This window comes from Talpa occidentalis, unplaced genomic scaffold, assembly GCF_014898055.3.
Source record: "Talpa occidentalis isolate TD23 unplaced genomic scaffold, MPIMG_talOcc4v2.1 talOcc4.2, whole genome shotgun sequence".
NCBI lineage: Eukaryota > Metazoa > Chordata > Mammalia > Eulipotyphla > Talpidae > Talpa > Talpa occidentalis.
Window position 1 is genome coordinate 32626840 of NW_023602073.1, and position 25876 is coordinate 32652715.

The following is a 25876-nucleotide window of genomic DNA, read 5'->3' on the forward strand; positions in this document are numbered from 1 at the left end:
GAGAGGAGCAACAGGTGAGTCAGAAGAGGTCTGCTGTGCCATGTGGGTAGCTCCTTGGTCAACCCGGGATTGCAGAGGCTGCGAATTGCTTCATAGTGCGGTGCTTAACCCCTTGCACTACCAGGGAGGCCCCTAAGGCCAAGCTGATTTATCTCTCAAAGGACATACCCGAATGTCCATCTTTCCCCTTTTGTGTAGGACTTTTACAGCAAATAGTTGTGCTTGCTCACTGCTGTTATCATTGTCTCTAGACAGGTGCTCGGACCTTAAGGGACTGCCCAGGTCTGAGACCTCAAGCACAAGTAATAAAGCTTCTCCTGACCTCACCATTCCTGAAGTACAGCTTGTTCTTCCTTTGCTTGGGTAAAAGGCTAGAATTTATTTCTGCAATGTCCCGGCCCGCGGGATTCGGAGGCACGGGAAGAGAAGGGCTGAGGATTGAAATGAGGGGCTTGACAAGTTGACGCTAGCATTTGCTTCTTTATTTTTCCTTTATCCTTTTCTTACTTTTCCATTATCTTTCTTTTCCCTGACTGTCTTACTTCCCTGGCCTTCTCTCTGCTCCTCTCGCAGTAACCCTTGCCGTATCTCCTTACAGTCTCCTCGCAATTCATCTCTCTCTCTCTCTCTCTCTCTCTCTCTCTCTCTCTCTCTCTCTCTCCCTCTCTCTCTCTCTCTCTCTCTCTCTCTCTCTCTCTCTCTCTCTCTCTCTCTCTCTCTCTCTCTCTCTCTCTCTCTCTCTCTCTCTCTCTCTCTCTCTCTCTCTCCCCCCCCTTCTTATACCCCGGTCGCTCCTCCCATCGTGCCTCTCAGTCTCGCGTGATTTACAGGAGAACGCAGGGGTTTCTCCGAAGGCGAAACAGTAAATCAAAACCTAATTCATCGAGCACATGTGCAACATGGCGCATGCTCCAGGCGGCTCCGGACATCTCCCCCTTTTTTCTTTTAAATGAGACACCTGGCCTGTCTTAGGTTGGCGCATCCCATATCCAGCCTTACCCGTCATCACTAATCCGGCGCACTTGGTCCGGACCGCTGTCTTAGGTTGGTCTGGACGGGCTACGCCTTTACCCGTCTTTGGCTCACAGGTTCTCTAAGACTAAGGTGACCCATCCAGGTGCCACTGGGGAGTCCTGGTCAAGTACCATGGTGCCAAGTACTTGCCTGACCGCCATAGCACAATAGCTCTTTGTTTCGCCTCCATAGCCGACGGAGAAACCATACACTGAAGGCGCAAACAGTCAGGAGCTAAGGCTACCACCCTGCCCCAAGCCTGCAACTCTGAGAGGAGTTCCTTTAAGCCAGTCAATAAGACCCTCACCCGTAACAGGGGTAATACAAATAAAACTGTACAGAGGGTTACAAGGTATGTGAGCAATTAACAAAAGTGTGTCTATCCCTTTTTACATTAGAGCTGTCTGCTGACCAAGCACAAAAAGTCCATTCTGCAAATGTCCATTCATATATTACTGTGTTGACAACGCAGAAGCAACACCGGCAGCTAAATAGTCCATAGTGTCCGTATTTACAGCAGTTGGAGTGACAGCAATGGCGGCAGCAGCCGCAGCTGCGGCCACTGCTATTGAAACGGCAACAATAGCTGCAGTGATGCTAAAATCACGTCTCCTCCTAGGTAGAACAGGGGAAAGGTGTGCAGAAACATCCACGGACATGACTAAAATAGAAGGTAGACGAACGACCACTGCTCTCTCCACACTCTGGGCCCAGGAGGCAAAGGGGGCGCAGGTCTCTGTTGAACAACTCAACACAGTGGCATCTCCTGCATTATTGGGGAGGACAAAAAAGAAAGGAGGGGACAGACAGACAGCAGCAAACTCTATAATCTATTATTCTGAATATTAACAGATTGTTCAAAGGTACTGTTTGCTAAATAAGTGCCATTATATACTTCACCTCACCCTGGCCCACCAGGGCACAAGGGCACCAGTCCAGACATGAACAATTATTACATACACAAATATCCTAACAAAGTCTCACATAATCATACAAACTAGCCCCAGCTTTCCAGGGTCTGATAGCTTCCTACCACCACTTATTAGTATTTTCAAAATGCAAGCTATTTAACTATCGGTAGGGAAGCCTCAGTGTTACCTAGAATTCGGCCAGCTGCTGTCATCAATTTTGCTAGGAACTCTGCTTATGGTTCTGTTGACCCTTGAATGACCTTTGTTAATTGAATGTCGGCTTCTCCTCCATCTTGCCTTATTCCAAATGGCACTAGCGACCTGATCCTGCTCCAGAAACCACTTACTAGTGATACTAAGGGTCTCTACAAATCTTTTAAGAATTTTTCTTACTAAGAGGAACCCCAAACTGTTTTAGGAGAGCTTCCAGGGAAATAACTAACCGCCCCTTGGACATTGAATTGCCCATGATCCCAGCTACCTTACTTTACTTGCCGGCTCACCACAGCTGGTCCTTCAGCGGTTCCTTCGTTCTTTTCCGTGCCCCGCGCTGGGCGCCACCTGTCCCGGCCCGCGGGATTCGGAGGCACGGGAAGAGAAGGGCTGAGGATTGAAATGAGGGGCTTGACAAGTTGACGCTAGCATTTGCTTCTTTATTTTTCCTTTTTCTACTTTTCCATTATCTTTCTTTTCCCTGACTTTCTTACTTCCCTGGCCTTCTCTCGGCTCCTCTCGCAGTAACCCTTGCCGTATCTCCTTACAGTCTCCTCGCAATTCATTCTCTCTCTCTCTCTCTCTTTCTCCCCCCCCCCTCTCGGTTCCCTTCGGTTCCCTTCTTATATGCAGGTCGCTCCTCCCATCGTGCCTCTCAGTCTTGCGTGATTTACAGGAGAACGCAGGGGTTTCTCCGAAGGTGAAACAGTAAATGAAAACCTAATTCATCGAGCACATGTGCAACATGGCGCATGCTCCAGGTGGCTCCGGACACTGCAACATTTTTCCTTTCCCTGACAGTGATACAGGTACCAATGACCAGTCTCTTAGACAGGCATTAACACATTTGTCTTCTCCTATTTCCTGACAGGTTTGTCTTTGATGGGCATTAACAAGATGAACAGTTTGTCTTTCCCCCATCTGTTGCAATTTCCCCCTTGTTTGACAGATTTATCTTTATAACCCAGTTTCCCAGATGAGCACTCCTGTATTTCAAGGAAGAGAAAGTTAAACAAACATCAGCTATGGAAGAAAAACAAGCTGGCGCCCAGCCATCTCGGTGCAGACTCCTTCCCCCTCCCCTTTGCAGACCCCAGCCCATCTCCATTTTTTTTTTCCCTTTGTATAAATCCCCCTGCCGTCTGCCAAAGAGCAGGACAGTTGTCTTTCAGACAGGAGTCTGCTGCCCTCCTCATTTGTTGACACATTAAACCACTTTCTTTTTTCCTCACTGTTTCCTTTTATTGGCTGAGGGAAACTGAGGGCTGCGTTTGGTATCAGCAGGGAAAAACAAGCACTTTGGCCCTTTGAGCCATCAGCTTAGGAGGACACGTGGTGCTGGAGGGGAAGGAGAGCCAAGGAAGAGGAAGCGTGCTTGGCTGAGGACTTTCGGGATCTCTGACTTGGCTGTTCCTGCCCAGCCCCCACGAGGCCATCCGGTGCCTAACTTCCAAAGGGCTGAGTGAGGCCAGGACTTGGTGCCAACATCAGATCAGGCAAGGTTCCAGGGCCCTGGTTCCCATGTGGCCTAACCAGAATGGTGGAAGGAGAGGCTGATCACCTCTCAGGGACACCTCGAGGGTCTCATGTGGTTTTGGTTGGGAACCTTGGAACTCCAGAAACCTTGGAACTCGATGGGAGGGTTATAACCTCCGGTGTGAGTGTGAGAGAGAGAGGGTGTGTTATGAAATCTCCACAGCTGTAGCTACAGAGATAGATTGGGCTTTCCCTGTGGTTCTGTCGACAAGTCATATGGCTGATCCGTGACTGGACTTGTCAAAATCTCTGAGCCATGAAGGCCAGGAAAGCATCTGTGTGCTCCCCCTTTCCTGCTGCAACATTGAATACAATAGGAGGAAATTGGAGCAGACAGAAGGTTCTCAAGACCACGCTTAAAATAAAAAAAAAGGAAACTGATAGGGAATTTTCTGCCCCCCTTTCTTTAGGACCTAAGGGGCATTCTTACAAATACAACTTGAGAAATGCTTTCTTATCTGAAGGAGTTAGTTAAAAAGAAACATTTGAAAGTCAATTAATAATTGTTGTCAGCTTTGTCAGAAATACTGGTAAAATAACTCTCTCTACAAATGAGTGCAAATGACCAAAATTCTAAATGGAAGAGATCTCTGTGTCTGTGTGTCTTTGCCTTTGTGTCTTTTGTCTCTGGAGGGTTGCTGTGTGAAAATTATTATAAATGGCGCCTTTATAAATTCTAATAGGAAAGAACCCAAATGTTGAGATCACGATATAGAATTTTTGGTAAACATAAATTAGTTCAAAATGTAATGGTTTAATGAAAGCATTTCATGTCTTAAATTTGTAATGTTGGGAGTTAATAGTTCTATTGTATGTTTAAATGTGTTTATTTGGGGGGAAAAAAACAACTTGGAGTAGTCAAAAAGAATTATTGACCTGGTCTATGTCAACAGAGATAAATGTGGATAAATGTGGTTTTGTTTATACCCAGACTTCTTTTGATAAAATTGTTTTCTAAAAAGACTATTCCACTACTTCTTCCCTTAAATGAAGTACCTTTGTTCCCCTGGTAAACACCTTAATTGATTTTTCCTTCCCTTGCCCTAGCAAAAAAAAACCTCTGGTATATGAAATTGTTTCATTTGTAACTTTAAACTTCCTATTCTAAGAAAAACTAAAGCTACAGTTGGTATCTCTATCTTAAATCTGTTCTTTTTATCATTATTTAAATGGTGGTATATTTCTCCTATAAAACTAAGGATCTACTAAGTTTAATAATGAAAATTTGTTGACTGCTTAATGAGCTTTTGGTGTATTTTTGCTTCTTATTGTAGGAAAACTAAACTTTATTGTCATCACCTAAAAAAATGTGTTGATGTATGAATTATCCAGTACAAAGGAAAAATCACACAACAGCTCTTACAATGTTTTGAAGTGAAAAATGTGAGGCTGACCTGTAACTTAGCAAAAGTCATGTTGGGATAAGCCTCATTGTGAACTAAAAGTTTCAGGGAGTGACTGATGGACTTTCTCTGGCCAGGCGCCTGACCTGTGTGCCCCAGATGACCAGATGACCTCTTGGGAGCCTCTTGCTTCTATACTTTCTGCTTGCTTCACAGTAGGAATGTGCCCCTGCTGTGACAATGGATGCTCTGTTGCCTAATTGCTTGGGGGGGAAGCAGAGAAGGATGAGCTCAGACTTTGGAAAAAGGTCTCTTCTGGGCCTGTGGGCAAAAACAAAGATGAATTTCTGCCATAACAGTCTTACAATCTAAAAATTAAAACCTAGAATGTTGTAACTCTAAATGCAAATAAAGTAAGGTGTGTTAAGAAATGTATTTAAGACAGATATGTTAAAGGTCTTGAAAAATTTCATGTCCAAAAAAAATGGCTATCTTTGAAAAAATGGTGCAATAGGAAGAAAAAAAGCTTAAAGGTCTGAGAGAGATATCTTAAAAAATGCTATGTCGGGCCTCCCTGGTGGTGCAGCATTGAGCGCTGGGTTGCGAAGCTGCCCGCAGCCTCTGCAGCGCCGGTTCGATCCCCTGCAGCTCCCCGGCCACCAGAGGAGGGCCTCTCCTGCTGCCCGCTGCTCCCCTCAGCAGTGTGCTTCAGTCCTTCTGCCTGCTCTGCTCCCTGCTCTGGCTCTGGTGAATTCTGTCACCCTCCCGCACTTCTGACTGTACCCAGTGCTTGTATAAATAAATAAATAAATAAATCTTAAAAAAAAAAATTCTGTGGTAGTTGGTTGAAAGTTAGAATACATAAATAAAATAATATTATAAAAAAAAATGCTATGTGACAGAATGACTTGCTTTAAAAATATTTAAGTATAGGGCCTCCCCGGTGGCGCAGTGGTTGAGCGCTGGGTTGCGAAGCTGCCCGCAGCCTCTGCAGCGCCGGTTCGATCCCCGGCCACCTGGCGAGGGTCCCACATGGCGCGCAGACCTCTCCTGCCGCCCGCTACTCCCCTCAGCAGTGTACTTCGGTCCTTCTGCCTGCTCTGCTCCCCGCTCTGGCTCTGGTGAATTCTCTCACCCTCCCGCGCTTCTGACTGTACCCAGGGCTTGTATAAATAAATAAATAAATATTTAAAAAAAAAAAAAATTTAAGTATAGGGCCTCCCTGGTGGTGCAGCGGTTGAGCACTGGGTTGCAAAGCTGCCGCAGCCTCTGCAGCACCAGTTCGATCCCCGGCTGCTACCTGGCCACTGGAGGAGGCTCCTGCATGGCGCGCAGACCTCTCCTGCTGCCCGCTGCTCCCCTCAGCAGTGTACTTCGGTCCTTCTGCCTGCTCTGCTCCCCGCTCTGGCTCTGGTGAATTCTCTCACCCTCCCGCGCTTCTGACTGTACCCTGTGCTTGTATAAATAAATAAATAAATCTTAAAAAAAATATTTAAGTTTATTATCAGTAGTGTACTTATGAACAACCAAACTTGAATTTCTTTTTCATTTGCAGTAAAGACTCAAGTATTCTTAAACTGCTTTTACTGGTTCTTGGGGGAAAAAAAACTGTCTAGGGTATCTAAAATCTTGGTTCTCATTTAACCTCAGACATGGATAACTAAAAAATATAGTTGTGTCAGCATTGTCGAGCACTGTAAAAATAGAACTACTTAAAAAAACCCACCAGTTATCACTCTGAGTAATTTAGTGTTGTTTTATAGAAATCTGTATATATTTATTAAGCCTGTGACAAAATTTTTCTTAAATTCAAATTTCAAAAATAGTAAAGTTTTTGATTAGTAAAACAATTTGATGTGTCTTAGTACTCTTAATAAATTATTTCTCCTTGTAGGAAAATGCTAAACTACACTGGACCAATCTAGATATGTTAAAATTTCATAGAAAAAAAAATTGTCATTGAGGGGGAAAGTTATACCTTTTCAGCATATATAAAAGAAAGTTGATTAAAGTGTTCTAAAATATGAGATTTTTAAAATGTTCTGGCATTATATTATTGGACAATTCTGATTATTCTGAAATATATATGTGTGTGTGTGTGTGCACCTCACAAAATTGAGCAAACATTCTTGTCTTTTGCCTTAAGCCATAATTTTAGGTATGGTCATTTTCAAGTTTTTGCTGTTTCTAAAGGTTACTTGCTGAGCTTTGTCTTCAGAAAATTCACAAAAAAAGACTGACAATATAGATGTGTTTTGGAACTGAAAAGACCTACCACACGTATAAAAAAAGTGGATTTATAAAAATTACCAACAGAGGATCGAGACTTAATATATGGAAAAAGTAGACTGAGGAGGATTTGTGTAATATTTAATGACTTTTTAAAAATATTGGTCTTTAATATATATTTTTTTTTTATCTCTAGAAAACTTGTTTTTAAACTGGGCTATGATCTTAGCAGTGGCAATTTGCATCTTTTCATGAGCAAACTGGAACATTTGCTTTTCTCTTATCACCAAAATGTGTAGGCAATATTTGTTCTTCTCAGGACAATGTCTATCTTTGCATAATCTCAATAGGAAATTTTATTTATTTCTCCTTAAACTAGAAAATTAAAAACATGTTTTGTTACAAAGCTTTGATTGAAATTCTTCTGGGAGTAAAATTTGAGCTGAGCTGAGAAGAGCGAGCCAAGAAGAGCCTGTCACCTGCTTACTGGGTTCCACAGACCTCCATGAAAGGTGAGGAAATCTCAGGTCAAGTCTGGTAAGACTGACTTATATAAAGCCTGCATGGTCTGGATATTAAAAAGCTCACTCCCTGTGGAGTTTTCAACAAAGCCTACAACATTCTGCTTGGTTATTCTGTCCTATGAGTGTATGCAAATATCGGTAAAATTGTTTAAAATTAGATTTGGTTTACTATTTTACAAAATTGGGATGAGGGTAAAAAAAAAAATTATGTTTCAGTAACTATATTAGTCTCTGTCCTCTTCAGTGAGGGCTGTATCCTAAATGTCATCATCTTGAGGAAGGAAAAAAATAATCCCATGTACATTTAGGACTATGATATGTTGTATACCTTATTGCTGCCACACCACCATCAAAGCCTTAACATCATGTCGGGAACTGTGGCACCAGCTAGTGCAGGCCTTCCATAGTAACCCCCCACCCCCACCACCAGGAACCCATTCAGCAGGAAGCAGCCAGAAGATGTAACACCCCTTTCTCCCGCAGAAATGCAAGGTCATAACAGAGAGTGGGGATCATGACGCAGTCACAAATGACTGGTCTCTTAGATAAGCATTAACAAGTTTGTCTTTCCTGTATTTCTTGCAATTCCCGCCTTGTTTGATATAAGTGATGCCCTGTGAGAAACCCACAAGGGCATTAAAGAGGGGAATGATGGCCAAGGAGAAGGGAGTTAAACAGCAGAGCCAGCTGGCGCCCACCCATCTCTGTGCTGACCCCTCCCACTCCCCTTTGCAGACCCTTACCCATCCTCTTTTTTTTCCTTTGTAAAAGTCTCAGGTTCCACCGCCTTGGGTGCATCACTCGAAAGTGAAACCAGAAGAGCCCCTGATCCAGAGAATCCCCTTCGCTTGAGGCTACAAATGGATCAACCCATCAAGGCGGCCTTAGACATCAAGCCCTGCTCTGGCCACACTCTGGAAACTGGTCGGTCTATGCAGGGCAGAAGCATGAAGACCTTCTACATGTGTGACCTCTTGCTTGTAATTTTTACTGTTCTTGTAGTGACTGTCTTGCAGTGGCCTAGCCACAGTGGCCCCTGACCACTGGGATAGGGAGGCACGCCCTCTTGCCTTAGGTTACCCGAAACTGTGTGTGGATGTAACTGTTTACAGATGTTTGCTAAAATAAGCCTGCTGGCCAGTATCCTCCTACACTTGCCCCTCACCCTCTCTGACCCAGGTTTGTCCCTCCAAAGATATCACTAGGTCCTGTGTCTCTGCGGGAAATGCTACAAACCCTTTGACTCCCACTTTTAAGATCTGTGCTACACAGATGGCACTTACCTGCCTGTGCTCAGGGAGTGTATCAATGTGCTACTTCACACAAACAATCATGCTTTGTTGTAAATGTATGCTTACAAATTTCATATGTAAGCTCCAGTTGTTCCTCATCCCCTACCGGCCTATTGATACTGAGCTGGACACCTTGGAGGATGATGCCTTACGATATAACAACAAAGGCAGAAAAGGGGGGTAAATGAAAAGGAACTTCAGGGCCTTCCTGGCGGCACAGGCGGTTGAGCAGAGGGCTGTGAAGTTATCCACAGCCTCTGCAGTGCTAGTTCGATCCCTGCCAGCCTCAGCCTCCAGCAAGCCATATGACGAGCAGACTTCTCCTATCTGGCCCGCTGCTCCCCTCAGCAGTGTGTTTCATCAGTCTGCCTGTTCTGTTCCCCTCTCTGTCTCTGATGAATCAATCCTCTTACCCTCCCACACATCTGGCCTGTACCCCGGCTCTTGCATAAATAAAATAAATCTTAAAAAAAAAGAAAAGGAACTGCTAAGCAAATAAATCTTTCCTGCTAAAGGGTCTGAGGCCTGGTGCATAAATAATCCAATGCATTGTAAATAATAAGTTTGCTTACTTGATAAACCTTTCCTTAGCAACCTTTCCATCTAAGTTTTAGCTTATCTAAACGAGGTTATAGTTTAACAAGGTCTGACAGCTGGTCAAGCTGATTTTTCTCTCGAAGGACGTCCCCAAATGTCCATCTTTCCCCCTTTGTTTAGGAGTTTTACAGCAAATAGTTGTGCTCGCTAACCACTGTTGTCAGTGTAAGATGGTTGTGTATAAAAGAAACCCTTTGTCTCTAGACAGGTGCTCAGACCTTATGGAACTGCCCAGGTCTGAGACCTCACACATGAGTAATAAAGCTTCTCCTGACTTTCACCATTTCTGAAGTACCACTTGTTCTTGCCTTGCCTGGGTAAAAGGCTAGAATTTATTTCTGCAACAAAACCAAACTTTAATTTTCATCCGTAACAAGGACTAGTTTTGATGACAAAATCCCGCTACGGAGACTCACCCCAGCACCAGCTCCTACGTCTCCCCACAGCCCCAGGGCGCGGGCGGGGACCTGGGCCGCCGCATCCGCCCGTGCTTTCCGCGCTCCCGGCTGCCCTAGGCTGTTTGCGGGTCTCTCCGCGGGGTCCCTGCCCTGCCTTGCGATTCCCTGGTGCCTTTTGCTCACCTCGGGGGTAGTTCCCGCTGGTTTCCACAGTTGCGAGGAGCGGTACCTGCAGTCCGCAGTTCCTTTGCACTCCCTCTCCTGCTGGATCTCTAGTTCTTTTTTTTTCTCCCTTGTGTAGGGCGGGGTGAGCCGGTTTTGTGGATGGGGGAGGGCGCAGGGATTGGCTGCTTTCCTTTCTTCTCCTGTTATTGTGTAACAGGGTGGTCCCCAGGAAAGGGGGAGGTTCCAGGTTTCCTGCCCCACCCAAGGGAGGGTGGAGCTGAGCAGGGAGAGAAGAGGATGCAGAGGAGACGGAGGAAGGAAGGAAGCAGGATGGAGCCAGAAGGAGACCTGGAGGAGGCTCATGGAGCCGAGAGACACTTGTAGAAACTGCACTTGCCTTTTGGTCCTGGACTGGGTGACACAGATGTGGGTGAGACCCGAGGGGAGGTGACAATGGTGGTTTTTGTCTTGATTTTGCTCTTTTCCTTCCGGGCTTGTCTGGTTGTTTCTAACCCTTTTTTGTGGGTCCCCCCTGGAAGATGCTTTAGACTTGTGGCAGGCTTTGGGGCCTTGCTCTGGGCCAATCCCATTTGGATGGAGTTTTACCCACGAGAGGACGGATAACTTTGGGTGCTTGATTTAGAAACTAGATTCTTTGTCTTTCCTGTATTGTTTACTAGTTTTATTAAAGTTCCTTCCCATTAAAGTCTCATATGTTTTGTATTGATGCGGCGGATGGCAGAACCTATGTAGAACATGCAGGTTTGCGGGGTCTGGGCTGCCCCTCTCCCTGCCCTGTAACAATTGTACCTTTCCTCTCCTGGCAGTTTGCCAGCGTGGCCACTTTACCTTATCTGCCCGGTTCTCCAGCCATGTTGATACGCTGGCTGTTCCCGAAATCCAAAGGCTGAGTCATATCCGCTTCCCAGGAGGGGCCAGAAAAGGAAGCAGGTGGATCTTGTGGACTCAATGGAGCATCACCTCGACCCTCCTGGGGTGACTTTAAAAAGTTAACTGAGTGAAGCACAAAATACTTTAAAGGTCATGGGGACGCCTGAGACCCCAGAAAATCTGTTCTCAATGTTAGCTCACATCACCATAATTTCTAAAGACCTTAGTGATGGAGGGCAGGAATAGAAAAAAACTGAAAAGGAGGCACCATAAGACCGGAAGCCTGGCTCACACAGGAGGTGGGGGTAGGCGAGGTTGTAACAGGGTGGTCCCCAGGAAAGGGGGAGGTTCCCTACCCCACCCAAGGGAGGGTGGAGCTGAGCAGGGAGAGGAGAAGCTACAGAAGAAACTGAGGAAGGAAGGAAGCAGGATGGAGCCAGGAGACCTGGAGGAGGCGCATGGAGCCGAGAGACACGTGAAGAAACTGCGCTTGTCTTTTGGTCGTGGACTGGGTGACACAGATGTGGGTGAGACCTGTGGGGAGGTGACAATGGCAGCTTTTATCTTGATGTTGATTTTGCTCTTTTCCTTCCGGGCTTGTCTGGTAGTTTGTGACCCTTTTCTGTGGGTCCCCACTGGAAGATGCTTTAGACTTGTGGCAGGCTTTGGGGCCTTGCTCTGGGCCATTCCCATATGGATTGAGTTTTACCCACGAGGGGATGGGTAACTTTGGGTGCTTCATTTGGAAACTAGACTCTTTGCCTTACCTGTATTATTTCCTAGTTTTATTAAAGTTCATTCCCATTAAAGTCTCATATGTTTTGTGTTGATGCGACGGATGGCAGAACCCATTTAAAACAGGCAGGTTTGCAGGGTTTTGAGCTGCCCCTCTCCCTGTCCTATAACAAGATTAGCATAGCCATCCACACAGCCATGGAAACCAAGATACTTGGGGCAGGGGACACCTAGATTACAAAGAATATCATCCAAGCAGGTATGAGAGTGCACATCCAAAGGTAAAGATATGGAGATGAGCCCATTGTGGAGTCTCTGGCACCTTCCAGATTCTGCAGTTATCCGAAATCAGCAACTCATCAGAAAGCTCACTATTGTAGCGTCTCCCCGAGACTAAGACCCAAGTCTGAAGCAGATTAAAAAAAAGCCTTAATTAGTCTGCCAGCGACTGTCCCTCTTGTAGGGAGCAGCCCCAGCAGGGGGTGATAATGATGGGGTTTTTGGAGTTGCGGGGTCCTGGGGTTCACTCTGGGAAAGGTTTCACCAGAGCTCCAGTTTCAGCGCCACGCAGCGAGTTCCCCAGGTGAGTTTCTCCACGAGACAGAGAAGTTAATTATATTTAAAGAACAGGTTTATAAGGGAAAGGGAAAGGGACAGGTTTGCTGAGAGAGGCCTGTGGGGTCACAGGCAGGCAGCCTTGAGGAGAGCGGCCCCTGCTGAGGGAGGTCAGTGAGGAGAAACTCTGGCAGATACAGGTCATGGGCAGGCAGGAGGCTGCTGCCCTGCGGGTGGGGGGGCGGGGAGAGTTGGTGAAAAGAGGCACCTGCATAGTCACAGGTGGGCAGAGGGAGTGCTGCCCCAGCCTGTGCAGAGACTGCACTGATACAGTCCTCTTCTGTTTGGGAGTGGCGGGGGGCGCGGGGGGGGGGGGTGTCACTCCTTGTGAGCCGTCAGTTGGTTGCTGATTTTGGATAACCACGCAGAATCCAAAAGGGACCAGAGACACCAGGATGGGGAGTGGAGATTCCAGGATGGGCCCAATCTCTGTATCTTTCCCCTCAGGGCTGTGTTCTACTCCCTGTAGCATCTGATCCTGCTTGGGTCTCCTGCCTTGTGATAAGGCCCTGGTGCCTAAGGGCCCGACCTCTACAGCTGGGTTAATGGTCATGTTATTCACCTCAACCCCCACCTCCTTGTGAGTCAGGTTCTGGTCTTGGGGCACCTCTTTTCCAGTCTTTCTATTTTTGTCCTCTGTCATTTCCCTCCCTCCCCCCCACCATATGTGGCCCAAAATCTTTTGTTAGGGCAACACCTGCCAGAGGAGCCCTGAGGTGCTGGAGTGATGCAGATAGCCAGGGACTCGGCAGGAGGGCTGGCTTGTGTGTGTGCAGAGCTGCAAGCCCAGTGAAAACTACTAGTTATTTAGCTTTGTTAGGGACACCAAGTGTCATGAGCATGATCACTGTGAGGCTAGTCAGGAAAGTGGGTGAGCTTTAAAGTTAAGTTTGAGTGAGGACCGCAGCCCACTTTTTTAATGTTTAGATTTTGCCTGAGTATGATGACTTCATGGTTTTATATCCTCCAATTCTGAGGCAGAGCAGGTTTTAGAAAGATGGTGTCAGACCCTTTTCGGGCTCCAGGTGAGGACAATTCCATGTGTTCAGGAGCACCAGTCATATAAAGGGGAGTCTGCTAGGAGCAAACTTATATAAAACAGATATAGAAAGTGCTAGTTCTATCTGTAGGTCAAAGAGGACCAGAAATTAAGTTACTCAAACATGTGTTTTATCCTGTTAATAGACACATGTTTTCCTTGGGCGGCAGTAAGCAGATTTAGTGATCTTTGATTGTGTTCAGGCCATTCCTATTATATTCTTTGAGGAAGGGAAGGTGGGTCCAGAATGCTGGGTGAGTACAGAGTAAGTGGCTCCTGTATCTATCAGAAAATTAATACTCTTACCTATGACATCCAGGGTTGCCCCAGGCTTAGCCATGGAGATGGTCAGCTGGGGAGCTGTCGATGTCCTTTTGCCCTGTCACTTTCCATCCAGGAGGCGTCACTTGTCCAGAAGGCATCAGTCATCAACCAGGAGGCTTAGGGTGGCAGCTGAGGGTCTGGTCCCTCCTCCCTTCGGAGAACAGGACAATCCCTTTTCCAGTGGCCGTCCTTCTTGTACCTGGGGCACGGCGCAGGTGGATTTTTGGGTTGTGTGAATTCCTGCTCCAGTCCCAGCAGTGTGGGGCCATTGAAACTCCTCCACTCTTTATTCCCGGCAGGTCAGTCTTCTGTTTCTGACCCTGGGTAAGCCTGCAGGCCGCTGGCAATGGCAGTACCTATATTAATGGAGCCTGCCTTTACTCACTCACCACGGCCTTCTTGCCTTTTTTTTTTTTTTAACCCTTTACTTTGTTCCCTATTATTAAAGATATTAAAAGCCACTTTTTTTTTTTTAAAGATTTATTTATTTATACAAGAACCGGGGTACAGGCCAGATGTGCAGGAAGGTGAGAAAATTCACCAGAGACAGAGCGGGAAACAGAACAGGCAGACTGAAGAAATATACTGCTGAGGCTGCTCCCTTCAGCAGTGTGTTTCGGTCATTCTTCCTATTCTGCTTCCCACTCTATCTCTGGTGAATCCTTTCACCCTCCTGTGCCTCTGGCCTGTACCTCAGCTATTGTATAAATTTAAAAAAAAATTATCTTTGAAAAAATTGTTTATAATTGATTGGCTTATTAGGTTTTAAGAGGTCTTATGTATTTTAGAACAATCTCATTAGTTTACATTTATGTTGAAAAGGTGTAACAATCCTATGAGAATACTTTCTGTGAGGTATCAATATACCCAAATTAATTCAGTTTGTTTTTCACAATGAAAAATCAATTTTATTAGGTGACTGAAGAGTCCTCTTAAGGCAAAAACTTTACTATTTTAGAATTAAATTGTCGGGCCTCCCCGGTGGCGCAGCGGTTGAGCGCTGGGTTGCGAAACTGCGCGCGGCCTCTGCGGCGCCGGTTCGATCCCCAGCTGCTCCCGGCCACCGGAGGAGGGTCCCACATGGCGCGCAGACCTCTCCTGCCGCCCGCTGCTCCCCTCAGCAGTGTACTTCGGTCCTTCTGCCTGCTCTGCTCTCCGCTCTGGCTCTGGTGAATTCTCTCACCCTCCCGCGCTTCTGACTGTACCCAGTGCATGTATAAACAAAAACAAAGCAAACAAACAAATAAATAAAACATGCCTCTATTTAAAAAAATAAATAAATAAATAAATAAATAGATAAATAAATAAATAAAAGAATTAAATTGTCATAGAACTTACAGATCTTTACAAAACAATTGCTCAGTGACAGGATTTTTTAAGAATATAGATCTATTTTTTTTTGACAAGGCTCAGAAATGCTGACATAAGGTTTTTTTCCCAGGTAACCCAAGGGTAAAAAAGCACCAGGATTTTTAGATTACCTGAGCAGTCTTCCACTTGTTATAAGAAACTAGTGAAAGTAATTTTAGAATACCTTAATATATATATATATATATATAAAGAACTAAAGCTTGATGTTACATGCATGTATTACTGACACCCAAATTAACCAAAACATTTCATAGTAAGTCACCTGAGCACACAAAATTCTCCACCAAAATCTGTCTCAGACCTTCAACACTTTCCTTTGCTTTCTTTGTTTTTAATACCATTTGATTTACCATCCTACTTTGAATTAGCTTAAGGACCTTCAGAATATCCACCTTTAATAATACATTTTTTCCAAACACACACACAGACCTTACCTCACTTACATTTAGAGTTAAGATGTCCTAGTTTTTAACCTCTACATTGTAAGACATTGTAGTAGCTGTTATACTATTGTCTCTTTAGACTGGACAGCTTACACAAACACGTTCTTTAGTTTTCTTTGAGATGACATTAAACTTTAGTTCCCTTACAATAAGGAGTAAAAAGTAGACCTGAAAGCTAAGTTTCCTAACAATAAGGAGCAAAATGTAAACCTGAAATTCCAGTTTCCTTAAGACAAGAGAGCACCTTATTTACAGACTGTGAGGACAAGAGAGGCAGCAGATTAAAGTCTTTTGTCTTGTCTTTTAATCAATAAAGCATCCTACATAGCCTGCTAGTAAGACCAAAGTAATTTGATAGTTTTCTTTTTTTTTCTTAAACCAACCAAACATACCTTAAGAGTGGAAGGCATGGCAGAAATTCCTACCTATAGACCAGAGGAAGATATCAAGATGGAAAGAAGAAACCCAGTCCCCCATGGCTGGGTGGTGGTGGACATACCAGTGATCTCAGCACTGGAGCAAAGGTCCAGGCAGCTGCTAGCTGAGAACAATGGGGGGTCCCACACATGTCAGACAGGGTGGTGTTCCCCACCTTATTTTTCAGCATTTTTATCTTTTGCCTCAGCCAAAGCGAAGGTTTAGAGAATGGTGTTATAGCCGAGGGTTAGTTATGTGAGAATATCAGGCTGAGTTAAGGTGTTTTAAGAGAGAACCCAGAGTAGAGTCCGCAGGAATGGAGGGAGCAGACCCAGCGTATGAGAGCCTGGAAGAGAGCTTGAACCTGTCCTGGACAGATTACAGTGGGGGCAGCCATGAGCGTACCCCCACGGGGTGGGGAGTAGCCACGGGCATACTCCCCAGGGGAGTAGTCCTATTTTTGTGGGCACCCCCACGCTGAGGAAGAACTCCCCAGGCCTTAGCGTCCCCAGGCCGCGACTTACTATCTGTCCCTGCCATTCTCTCTTCTCTGGGTGGAAAGGAAGGCTGTCTTGGGCTCTTTTTTTATTTAGAAATGTTTTAAGAAAGATAGCTGGTACTTGGCATAAGTATGGCTTATCTTAATACCAGTTAACAAGGAAACCCGTTGGCATTTAATAAGATGATTTTCAATGTAGGACCAGAGGCCTTTCTCTGACACTTAGAATCTAAATTAGCTGACTGGGGCTGTCTTAGTTCCTCACGAGTCTTAAAGTTTAGGCACATATAACAAGAAAGTTTAACCAAGAAGAGGAAATCTGGTCTCCAAAGCAAGGGAAGAAGACTATCAAGAGTACCTGTGATGTAGGAAGGCACCTAAAAGGCAAGGATTCAGAGAGGGGGAGCTCCGAGGAGAGGTCTACCTGAGCAAGGAAAGGGCTGGATGGGTTGCTGGCTACTTACAGTTTGTTGACTTGTAGTTGATTGAGATGAAAAGGAAGCAGTGGAAGGTTGTAGTTCGAGTTAGGGAAGAGCAGTAAATAGGCTGTAAAGGAGTGGGACATGCGGGTGCTTATCACGAGTTCCTGCGTTGCTGCACCCTTTGTCTTGCAGTTGGCGGCACTAGAGCTAACCTGGGTACACACCAACTTATCCTTTTGTTACAGAGCAACCCCGATAAAAAAAGGCTTGCCTGTGTGTGGGTCTGTTGTAGAGCAACCCCGATACAAAACGGGGTGCCTGGCTGTGGGTCCTCACCTGCACGCTTAAAAGGACTTATCAATACTCTACTGCAGGCACACGCGAGAGGTTAATAAAAGGTTTATTTACAAGGGAAGGGGAAATGAGGAAATGTACAGCTCAGGGAGAAAAGTGGGAGACAAAGTTTTAAATGAGTCCTACCCAATCCGCTGATCAGGAATCCCAAAATGGCGCTCTGAGAGCTGGCCGCCAGCCAGGAGCTGTGTAGCCAGGAGGCGAGCGACAGCGAGCCAGACCAAGGCCCCTGTGTTTGGTTTTTATACCCAACCTGGCTGCTTAACTCCACCCTCAGGTCCCAACCACCCTCCCTTTGGTGGTGGTGGGATTTGTCTTTCCCAATGTCCTGTTGGCTTTAGTCTGGAGGGGGGGGTGGAGTCCACAAAGCCTGTATGGGATTAGCTCAGGACATGCTTTCCCCCTAACAGGAGGACTGAGGGGAAGTGGAGTGAGGTAGAAGTGAGGTAGACACAGACACCTTATTTCGTGCAAGTATCTCCTGCTGAGGGTCTCAGCGGGTCTTTATTTTATACCTTAAGGCGAGCGGTGGGATTACATCAGCGTAAGCATTGAAGCAGAGCAAAGACAATACATATTTTCTCATGATCATGTGAAGACTCCCTTGGCCTTACACCTATAGGCCATTTTTTGGTAACCTAAGAACAATTAGTTTCCTAGGTACAGCTCATTTACTAGCATGATCAACAGCATAACATTTGGCAACATTTAAACTTTCCCAATTACAAACGTGGGTGTAAAGTTCCTATTCTATATTCAATTACTAAAATCAATCTATTTCCTAGCACTCAATTAACTTGGTTTATATATTAATTACTTCAAAGTGGTTTAAAACAATTCATCAGATCTACGTAAGTTCTACCTAAGTCTAACTCTTAACTAGAAATTCCTAACCTCCACACGGCCTGCGAATTATTGACCTCATACACCAGGAAATGTACTGTTACCGCAAAGAGGTACTCCACAGGTTAGGCTATGGTTTCCAAGCACAGCTGGTTCAGGGCAGCTTGTTCTCCTTAGTTCTCAGGGCCAAAACATTTCTTTCCTAACTATACCTTAAACAATTTTTTACTTCTTTTGTGATAGTTCATGCGTAAGAACAGTAAGCCAATTGTCACCTGGGTCCGAATTAGGTTTTCACATGCCAGTTAATAACTAACTTACTTCAGCATTAACCAAGAACAAAGAGGAGAGCATTAGCAGGCGTTGCCATGGAGACTCCCTAGTTCAGATCTTTGGGAAGTGCAAGAACTCTCCTCTTCTGGGAAGTACAACTTTCCCTCTTTGGGGGAGCACAGGAACTCCCCGCTTCTCGGGAGTCTCCCCCAATGCCCGGACCTTGTCAAGAGACAGCATGGGAGGCACGGCCTGCCGCAACTGTGGGAACTGAAAGTTGGGCTTTGGATGGGGAGACATGGTATCCTTTGGAGCACAGGAAGGTGAGGAGTTGTGCAGTGTGTTGCTGAGATTGTGGTGGAGAAGATCTGCAGAGGAGGAGGCCAGCTACATCCTGGAGGAGAGTGCGGGGTGGAGTATGACATGACGAGAGATCACTCGCTCATGCCTGACCAAACAGATGAGGGCTGTCCCGGAACCCCTGAGGCAGGACTGTCCAGGCCAGTTGCTGGGAGGTGTGTGTGTCCAGATCTTCCCAAGTAAAAGCAAATAGGAAGTAACATTGAGGATCCAGGGGGATTATTTTTAAGGTATTTTTAAGGTAAAGTACAGAGAAGCGTGTGGTAGAAGATGGTATATGAGACAGAAGGGTGTAGGGGTTTGGCACTCCGGGATGGATAGGCACCACCGCTTCGTTGATGAGGCGAAGGTCTTGAACTAGGCAATAAGAACCATCGGACTTTTTAATGGAGAGAATGGGAGTATTACAGGGCGGGTTGATAGGAGTAAGGAGTCCCTTTCCCAGGAGTCAATGAACGATGGATTTGAGACCCTGACAGTGAGTGAGGGAAATTGGAAACTGGGGGTGAGAGGGAAAAGAGGGATCCTTAAGGTGAATGAGGACCGGGGTATGATGGGTGGCAACATTCTGGATAGAGATACTGCAGAACAGGGGGTTGACAGTGGAAGGAGACAGCGGGACAGCAGGGAGTCCTGAAGAGGATTAGGAGATGTTTGGAGCAGTGGGAGGATGAGAGCAGTGCTAGGGTCTTGGAACTGTGAGTAGCCCCGAGTTTGCTCAGGAGGTTACAACCCAGGAGTGGTGTGGGGCAAGAAGGCATGACTAGGAAAGAGCGGACCAGTGGTCCTGGGCTGAGAAGGAAGGCCGTCAGCACCCGTAACCGAGACCTGAGAAGGATAAACTTGACCGGATTAGGAGGGGAGGACAGAGAAGGTAGCCCCCGTGTCAACCAGAAAGGAGATGGACTCACCTGCTACCATGACTGTTACCCTGGGCTTCTCGAAGCTCATCGGAGTCGATGAGTCCGGGCCTCTTCAGTCCTCAGCCACCAATCCCAAGACCGCCGGTGGCAAGAGTTGCAGGGACTGGAAGGACTGGCCCACCACAGCCAGGCGTGGAGGGACAGTCACTTTTCCAGTGACTCTGGATGTTGCAGATGGGGCACGGTCCTGGCGGAGGGTGGGGGTTGGGGCATTGTCTGGACCAGTGGCCTTCTCCGCCACATTTGAAGCAGGCTCCTGGCGGTGGTCGGCTGGGGCCCATGGGGCCCATTGTCATCCTCTGTCAGGCGGCAGGCGCTGTGGTCGTTGGAGGAGCAGGGCCTGGCGGTCTCAAGGCAGCTACTAGGGCCTGAGCTTCAAGGTCAGCCTTCTGGCCACTACGGAGTTCCTTCTCTGCCCTTACCCATTACTCCCGGTTGTTAAATATTCTAAAGGCCATGTTCAGCAGATCCTGGATAGGGGTTTGAGGACCGTCCTCAGTCTTTTTAAACTGTTTTTTTTTTGTTTTTTTTTTTTAATGTCTGGGGCTGACTGAGATATAAAATGGCTACTGTGGCGCCTCCAGGCGAGTCAGGGTCAAGCCTGGTATGGCTCTGGAGTGCCTCCATCAGGTGGCTAAGGAAGTCAGAAGGGTTTTTTGAGGAAGACTGGGTAATCTCTCTGAGTTTATCAAAGTTTATAGGTTAGGTTTAGGTGCTGCCGGCTAGAGACCAGCTAGGGGACAGGTCAGAGGTCAGGGTGGAAGAGAAGATAACATGTAATTAATGACTTGTAAGGTCATAAGCTTGGGTAAGATAACGAAATTTTTTGGTGTAGGTAGTGGGATCGTTTGTGAAAGACCCAAGATGCTTTTCAATGTGGGAGAGATCAGAGGGAGAGAAAGAAACATGGACTCTACCTACTCCTTCAGTCCCCGACATTTCTCCTCGAGAAAGGAGAGAGGGGGTGGCGACTAGGAGGTGAAAAGAAAGGGGGGGGGGGCTGGATTGGGGAGATGGAGGAGGAGAAGACTGAGAATCTAGGGGATTAGAGAATTTTGAAGAGGGGTCCAAAGAGGGTGAAGAGTGAGAGGAGTCTCGAGACTTAGAAAGCATGGCAGGTTTTCAGGAGGGAGGGAGGGACGGGAGCGCAAGAGAAAGACAGCCTGGCCCTAAGGATATCTGACCATTTTCCATTATGGTGACAGAAATGGTTTTGGTCTGTAAGGACTGAGAAGTCAAAAGTGCCATGCTCGGGCCAGTGGGAGCCATTGTCCAATTGATACTGAGGCCATGCAGTGTTGCAGTAAAAGACAAGATGCTTAGGGCGTTATCTGGCCTTAATCTCAACAGATCGAAATTTGAGAGAAGGCATCTCAGTGGGGTGGCCGGGCTTGGCTTAGAATTGGCAGACCCCGTGGCTATCCCAGCTCCTTTTACCAACCGACAGGGGGCACAGTGTCAGGAAGGCAGCATCCCACGAGCCTGGCCTACAGGGGGCACAGACCCCGTGTCGTGGAGTCCCACGATTCGGTTCTGGCCAACAGGCTGGGGGCAAACAAGCGAGGGGGATGTCTCCACCGCTCGGTTGTTGCCTAAACAGGGCACCTAGTCTGGATGGGCGTCCCCAAATCCAGGTCTAGGTGTAACAGGGGGTTGGTTGATGTGGGCCCATGGTTTACAGGACAGCTGACCAAAACAGGGAGTTAGGACAGGAGCTGGATAGCCAGAGGCGAGGGCCTCCCAGGAAGGAGGGTCAGGCAGGTGACTTACCCCAAGGGTCAAGGCCGGTGGTGGATGTGAGGCATCTGCAATGGAGAGGAGAGTCCCAGGGACAGGGAGGTGGCCCCAGCGCCAGGGGACACAGCCTTCCCGGGTTTCAGGCACCAAGATGAAAGGTTCGGTGTGGTAAAGATAAATCTATCAAGCTGAAAGTTTCGGCGCGGTAAAGAAAAGGAGAGCCAGGCTAAATTTCTCAAAGGAAGGGAAAATTTATTGCGCCCCGGGCGGACCTCACGGACCCAAGGTGGGGGTCAGTGAAGCCGCACACATTGTCAGGGGGAGGCAGGTTTTTATAGCATGAGGAGAGGTCAGGTGGGAAGCTGGGTTCCTAAGGCAGGAAAAAGTTTGCAGGGTGGGGGGAGTTTCTTTGTCTGAGAAAAGATTTGTAGGGAGGGGGAAGATTCATTGTCTGAATTCTCTAGGCAGGATTCCGCATTCCTGTTCCTAGGTGGGCTACCTGGTGGGTTTTTGCATTTCGGCCTCCTGCATGGACCTTTCGCCATCAAATAGGTTATTCAGTAATTGATCAAACAGCATTTGCAGTTTTACTTTTAAATGTGTACTTTAACAATGGTAGAAACTAGCCATAAACAAATGAGAATCTAGCAGGAGTCAGCTAATGAGATTCCTGACTTTTCAGGAATCTGCCCCATGCCCGGACCTTTGTCAGATGACATGAGTAGCATGGCTCCCAGCGATCCAGCAGTAGCCCAGGGCCTGCTACTAACTTGCCTTAAACTCCCTTTTGGAAAACTGCTGTGAGACACATTTATTATACCAAAGGTGTGATCAATGAGCAGGACCTAGGATTTGAGGCAAACCTGTATATACATCCCTGTCATAATAGGAAACTCAACTTCTTCATCCTGTGTCTACTGGCAGGGTCAAAGCAGACACCAGGGGAAAGGCTCCCGGGGGTGCCCCAAGATTTTTATAAGAACATTTGTACCTTGTGAATTATAAATTGTCTTAATAGAAACTGAAAAAGTTTGCCCTATAGAGGAGGGCCAAGAAGGTAAAAGTCCCCTTTTAGATAGTTAGGCCTCCATGACTCCCACCTGGTGCCAGTCTAGCAGAACGCCTTGTCTGCACCACCGGATCGCCTGGATGTCCAGGGTTCCCAGGGCGTGCCCATGTTCATGGACACCTAGCCCAGGCAGCAGGGGCACCTGTGGAAGTATGGGCAGCTGTGCCAGGAGGCCAGGGATAAAGTGCGGAGTCACGCTGAGGCAAGACAACAGCTATGAGCGACCACTCTGGGGCGAGACAGCATGAGGTGGACTCCAGAGACAGCACACAGAGACATACTGGGAGAGGCCTGTCCCTGATCCAGCATTAAAGATCTACATAAGTCTACCAAAGTCTCCAAAATTATCTTTTTGTCTGGGAGAACCAACATTGAACCTGTCCAATGCAAACTGGGCTGGTTGCAAAACACAGACTCAGCCAGAGCAGCCTTAGGAAACATGCTGGGTTTTACTTACTGTGGTGTCAGGATGGGATCCTGGGACAGAACAAAGAAAAATTAATGACACACAAATGAAGCATGGAGTTTATGAATACCTTATCAGTGTTGCCTCACTAGCTGTGCCGTAGGGTAGTGACATAAGATGTTAACAACAGGGGAAATGTGTGTGGGAACGACAGGAACTCTGTGCCAATTCTACAAGTTTTCCATGAATTACAAACAAGCCTAAAATAATAATGTTTTTTTAAAAGAATAACCCTCATGACTGTGGACTCTTCTAGCCCTGCGAAATAAATTTTTTGAGGTTTCTCAAAATAATAAAAATAATATACCATGTAATACAGCAATCCCACGCTTTTGGTATGACCCAAAGAGCACAAAATCACATGCTTGGGGTGAAGAGTTTAGAGCTGATTCCCTGGGGAAGGAGCTTCAAGCCTGGAGTCAGCAGGGAAACAAGTGACCCTGGGTCAAGATCTCATCCCAGGAGACTGAGGAGACCTGGTATGTTTGTGGGGCCCACCCTGGTCCTTGCATCCAGCTGTTATGTCCTGGGGACCTGCTCCTCCCTGAAACAAAGTCTGTGGTTACTAGTGGAGAGGAACCGTCATGTCAGCGTGTGTTTGGGTAAACGATTCAGACACTGAACCTGAAGCTGTATGAGACTCCCCCTTGTGTGCATAGTTCTGTCCCTCTGGGAACCCCAGGAAGATCTGAGACCCGAGGGTTCTTGCCCCTTGTCCTCAGCTCCATAAACCAACCCGGGGACACTGCAGCACTTTCCTAGTCTGGCAGCCAGGGGAGAGGCTGGGTGTGTGTGACTCAGGCTGAGAGGGTGAGCTGGGGCTGAGCATCCCTGGGGGAGTGGGTGAGATGCCCTGTGAGCAGTCCTGGCACCAGGCTGGGGTGGGGGGAGTGGGGGAGAGGAGAGGAGGCCCTGGAGCTGCCCCGTGTCTGAGGTGCCATCTTCTCTCCCCACAGCCTCTCTCTGCAGCCCCTTGATGACCACACCCTGGAGACTGCAAAGCAGATGCTTTTCCCTTCCACTCCCTGTGCCTTTCCTGAGGGTTATTTTTTTTTTACACTGATTTACAGTATTGATGTCATTTTTGTGTGGTTGTGGGGTCCTTGGGTTCACTCTGGGAAAGGTTTTGTTAGGGGGGAAAGGATATCCCAAAGCAAATTCCATATAGGCTTTGTGGACTCCACCCCCACCCCAGGTCAAAGCCAAAGACACTGGGAACTCCAAATCCCATCACCACCAAAGGGAAGGTGGCTGGGACCTGAGGGTGGGGTTAAGCAGCCAGGTGGATACAAAAGGCAGACACGTGGGCTTTGGGGGCTCTCCATTTTTGGGCTCTCAGCCAGCTCAGAGCGTCCGGTCAGCTCTGAGAGTGACTTTGGGTTTCCAGGTCGTCGGATCGGGTAGGACGCATTAAAGACTTTATTTCCCTATCTTCTCCCTGAGTTGTACATTTTCTGTGGAACCAAGCTTAGCCGAGGTTTCACCATTTTGTATATCCTCCACCTTGCTATGTTAGTCCTTGTCCAGCCGCATTCCAGAGATAGTTTCAGCAGTCCCAACCCTCACTCCACTTGGTGATGAAAAAGCAGACCACCCCAGCCGCCAATGAGGGCAGTCCTGTCCATAAATGGGACAGCATCACTAACCGTCCAATCAGTTTGAAACTGTAACGGCGCGCCAAAATGCCTTTGTAGTAGCCAATGAGTAATTGCCAGCTTCTTCCAAAGTTCGCGCCACTTGCGACCCTATAAGATACCCCTGCTTCCTCTGTTCAGGGCTCTCGACCTCTGCCGTTGCATCGGTGCGTGTCGAGGGCCCGGTCTCGAGCCCGTAATAAACTCCCTTTTGCATTTGCATCAGCTGTCTTTGGATTCTTGGAGGCTATGCTCGCCGAGTCTGCTGATCTTGGGCACAACATTTTCCTTATTTCTTTTTCTCTTGTAAATAAACCTTTTATTAACCCTTTTGCGTGTGTCTGTAGTAGAGTATTCATAGGTCCCTTTAAAGCGCGTGGGTGAGGACCCACAGCCAGGAACCCGTTTAATATCGGGGTTGCTCTATAACAGCTTCACCACAGCTCCTGTTTCAGCGGCACGCGGCGAGTTTCCCAGACGAGTTTCTCCATGATACAGAGATGTTAGTTACATTTAAAGACGTTTATTAGGGAAAGGGAAAGGGGCAGGTTTTGCTGAGAGAGGCCTGCATGGTTGCAGGCAGGCGGTCTTGAGGAGAGCTGCCTCCTCTGAGGGTGGTCAGTGAAGAGAAGTCCCGGCAGGTACAGATCACGGGCAGGCAGGAGACTGCTGCCCTGCAGAGGGAGAGAGTTGGTAAAAAGAATCACCTGCATAGTCACAGGTGGGCAGTGGTTATGTTAGGGGGAAAAGGAGGTCCTGAGCTAATTCCATACAGGCTTTGTGGACTCCAACCCCACTCCAGATCAAAGCCATCAGGACATTGGGAAAGACAAATCCCGTCACCACCAAAGGGAAGGTTGCTGGAATCTGAGGCCACGTGGAGTTAAGCTGCCAGGTTTGGTATAAAACCAGACAAGTGGGCTTTGGGGGGCACCCTTTTGGCTCTCCACCAGCTCTGGGCTCTCGGCTCTTGGCCAGCTCTCAGAGTGCCATTGGGTTTTCCAGGTCGGCAGATTGGGTAGGACACATTTAAGACTTTATTTCCCTATTTTCTCCCTGAATTGTACATTTTCTCATTTCCTTTTCCCTTGCAAATAAACCTTTTATTAACCTTTTGTGTGTGGAGTATTAATAAGTCCCTTTTAAGGGCACGGGTGAGGACCCACAGCCAGGCAACCCGTTTTATATCGGGGCTGCCCTGTAACAATAAGGTCCTGGTGCCTAAGGGTCATGACCTCT

At 47.1% G+C, this 25876-nt stretch overlaps 1 protein-coding gene and 1 long non-coding RNA gene across 2 annotated transcripts in view; one reads left to right on the top strand and one right to left on the bottom strand.

The window, feature by feature from the left end:
• The window catches only part of LOC119251993 (uncharacterized), a 35573-nt gene extending 24941 nt beyond the window's left edge, over window positions 1-10632 (bottom strand). Inside the window, exon 1 of the long non-coding RNA XR_008553068.1 lies at window positions 10241-10632. This is a non-coding gene — a long non-coding RNA (uncharacterized LOC119251993). The remainder of the gene's footprint in view (window positions 1-10240) is intronic.
• A 5741-nt stretch (window positions 10633-16373) lies between these two features.
• The window catches only part of LOC119253163 (class I histocompatibility antigen, Gogo-C*0101/C*0102 alpha chain-like), a 20954-nt gene continuing 11451 nt past the window's right edge, over window positions 16374-25876 (top strand). The window contains 1 exon segment of the mRNA XM_054698090.1: window positions 16374-16458. Coding sequence (XP_054554065.1) covers window positions 16374-16458 — 85 coding nt within the window.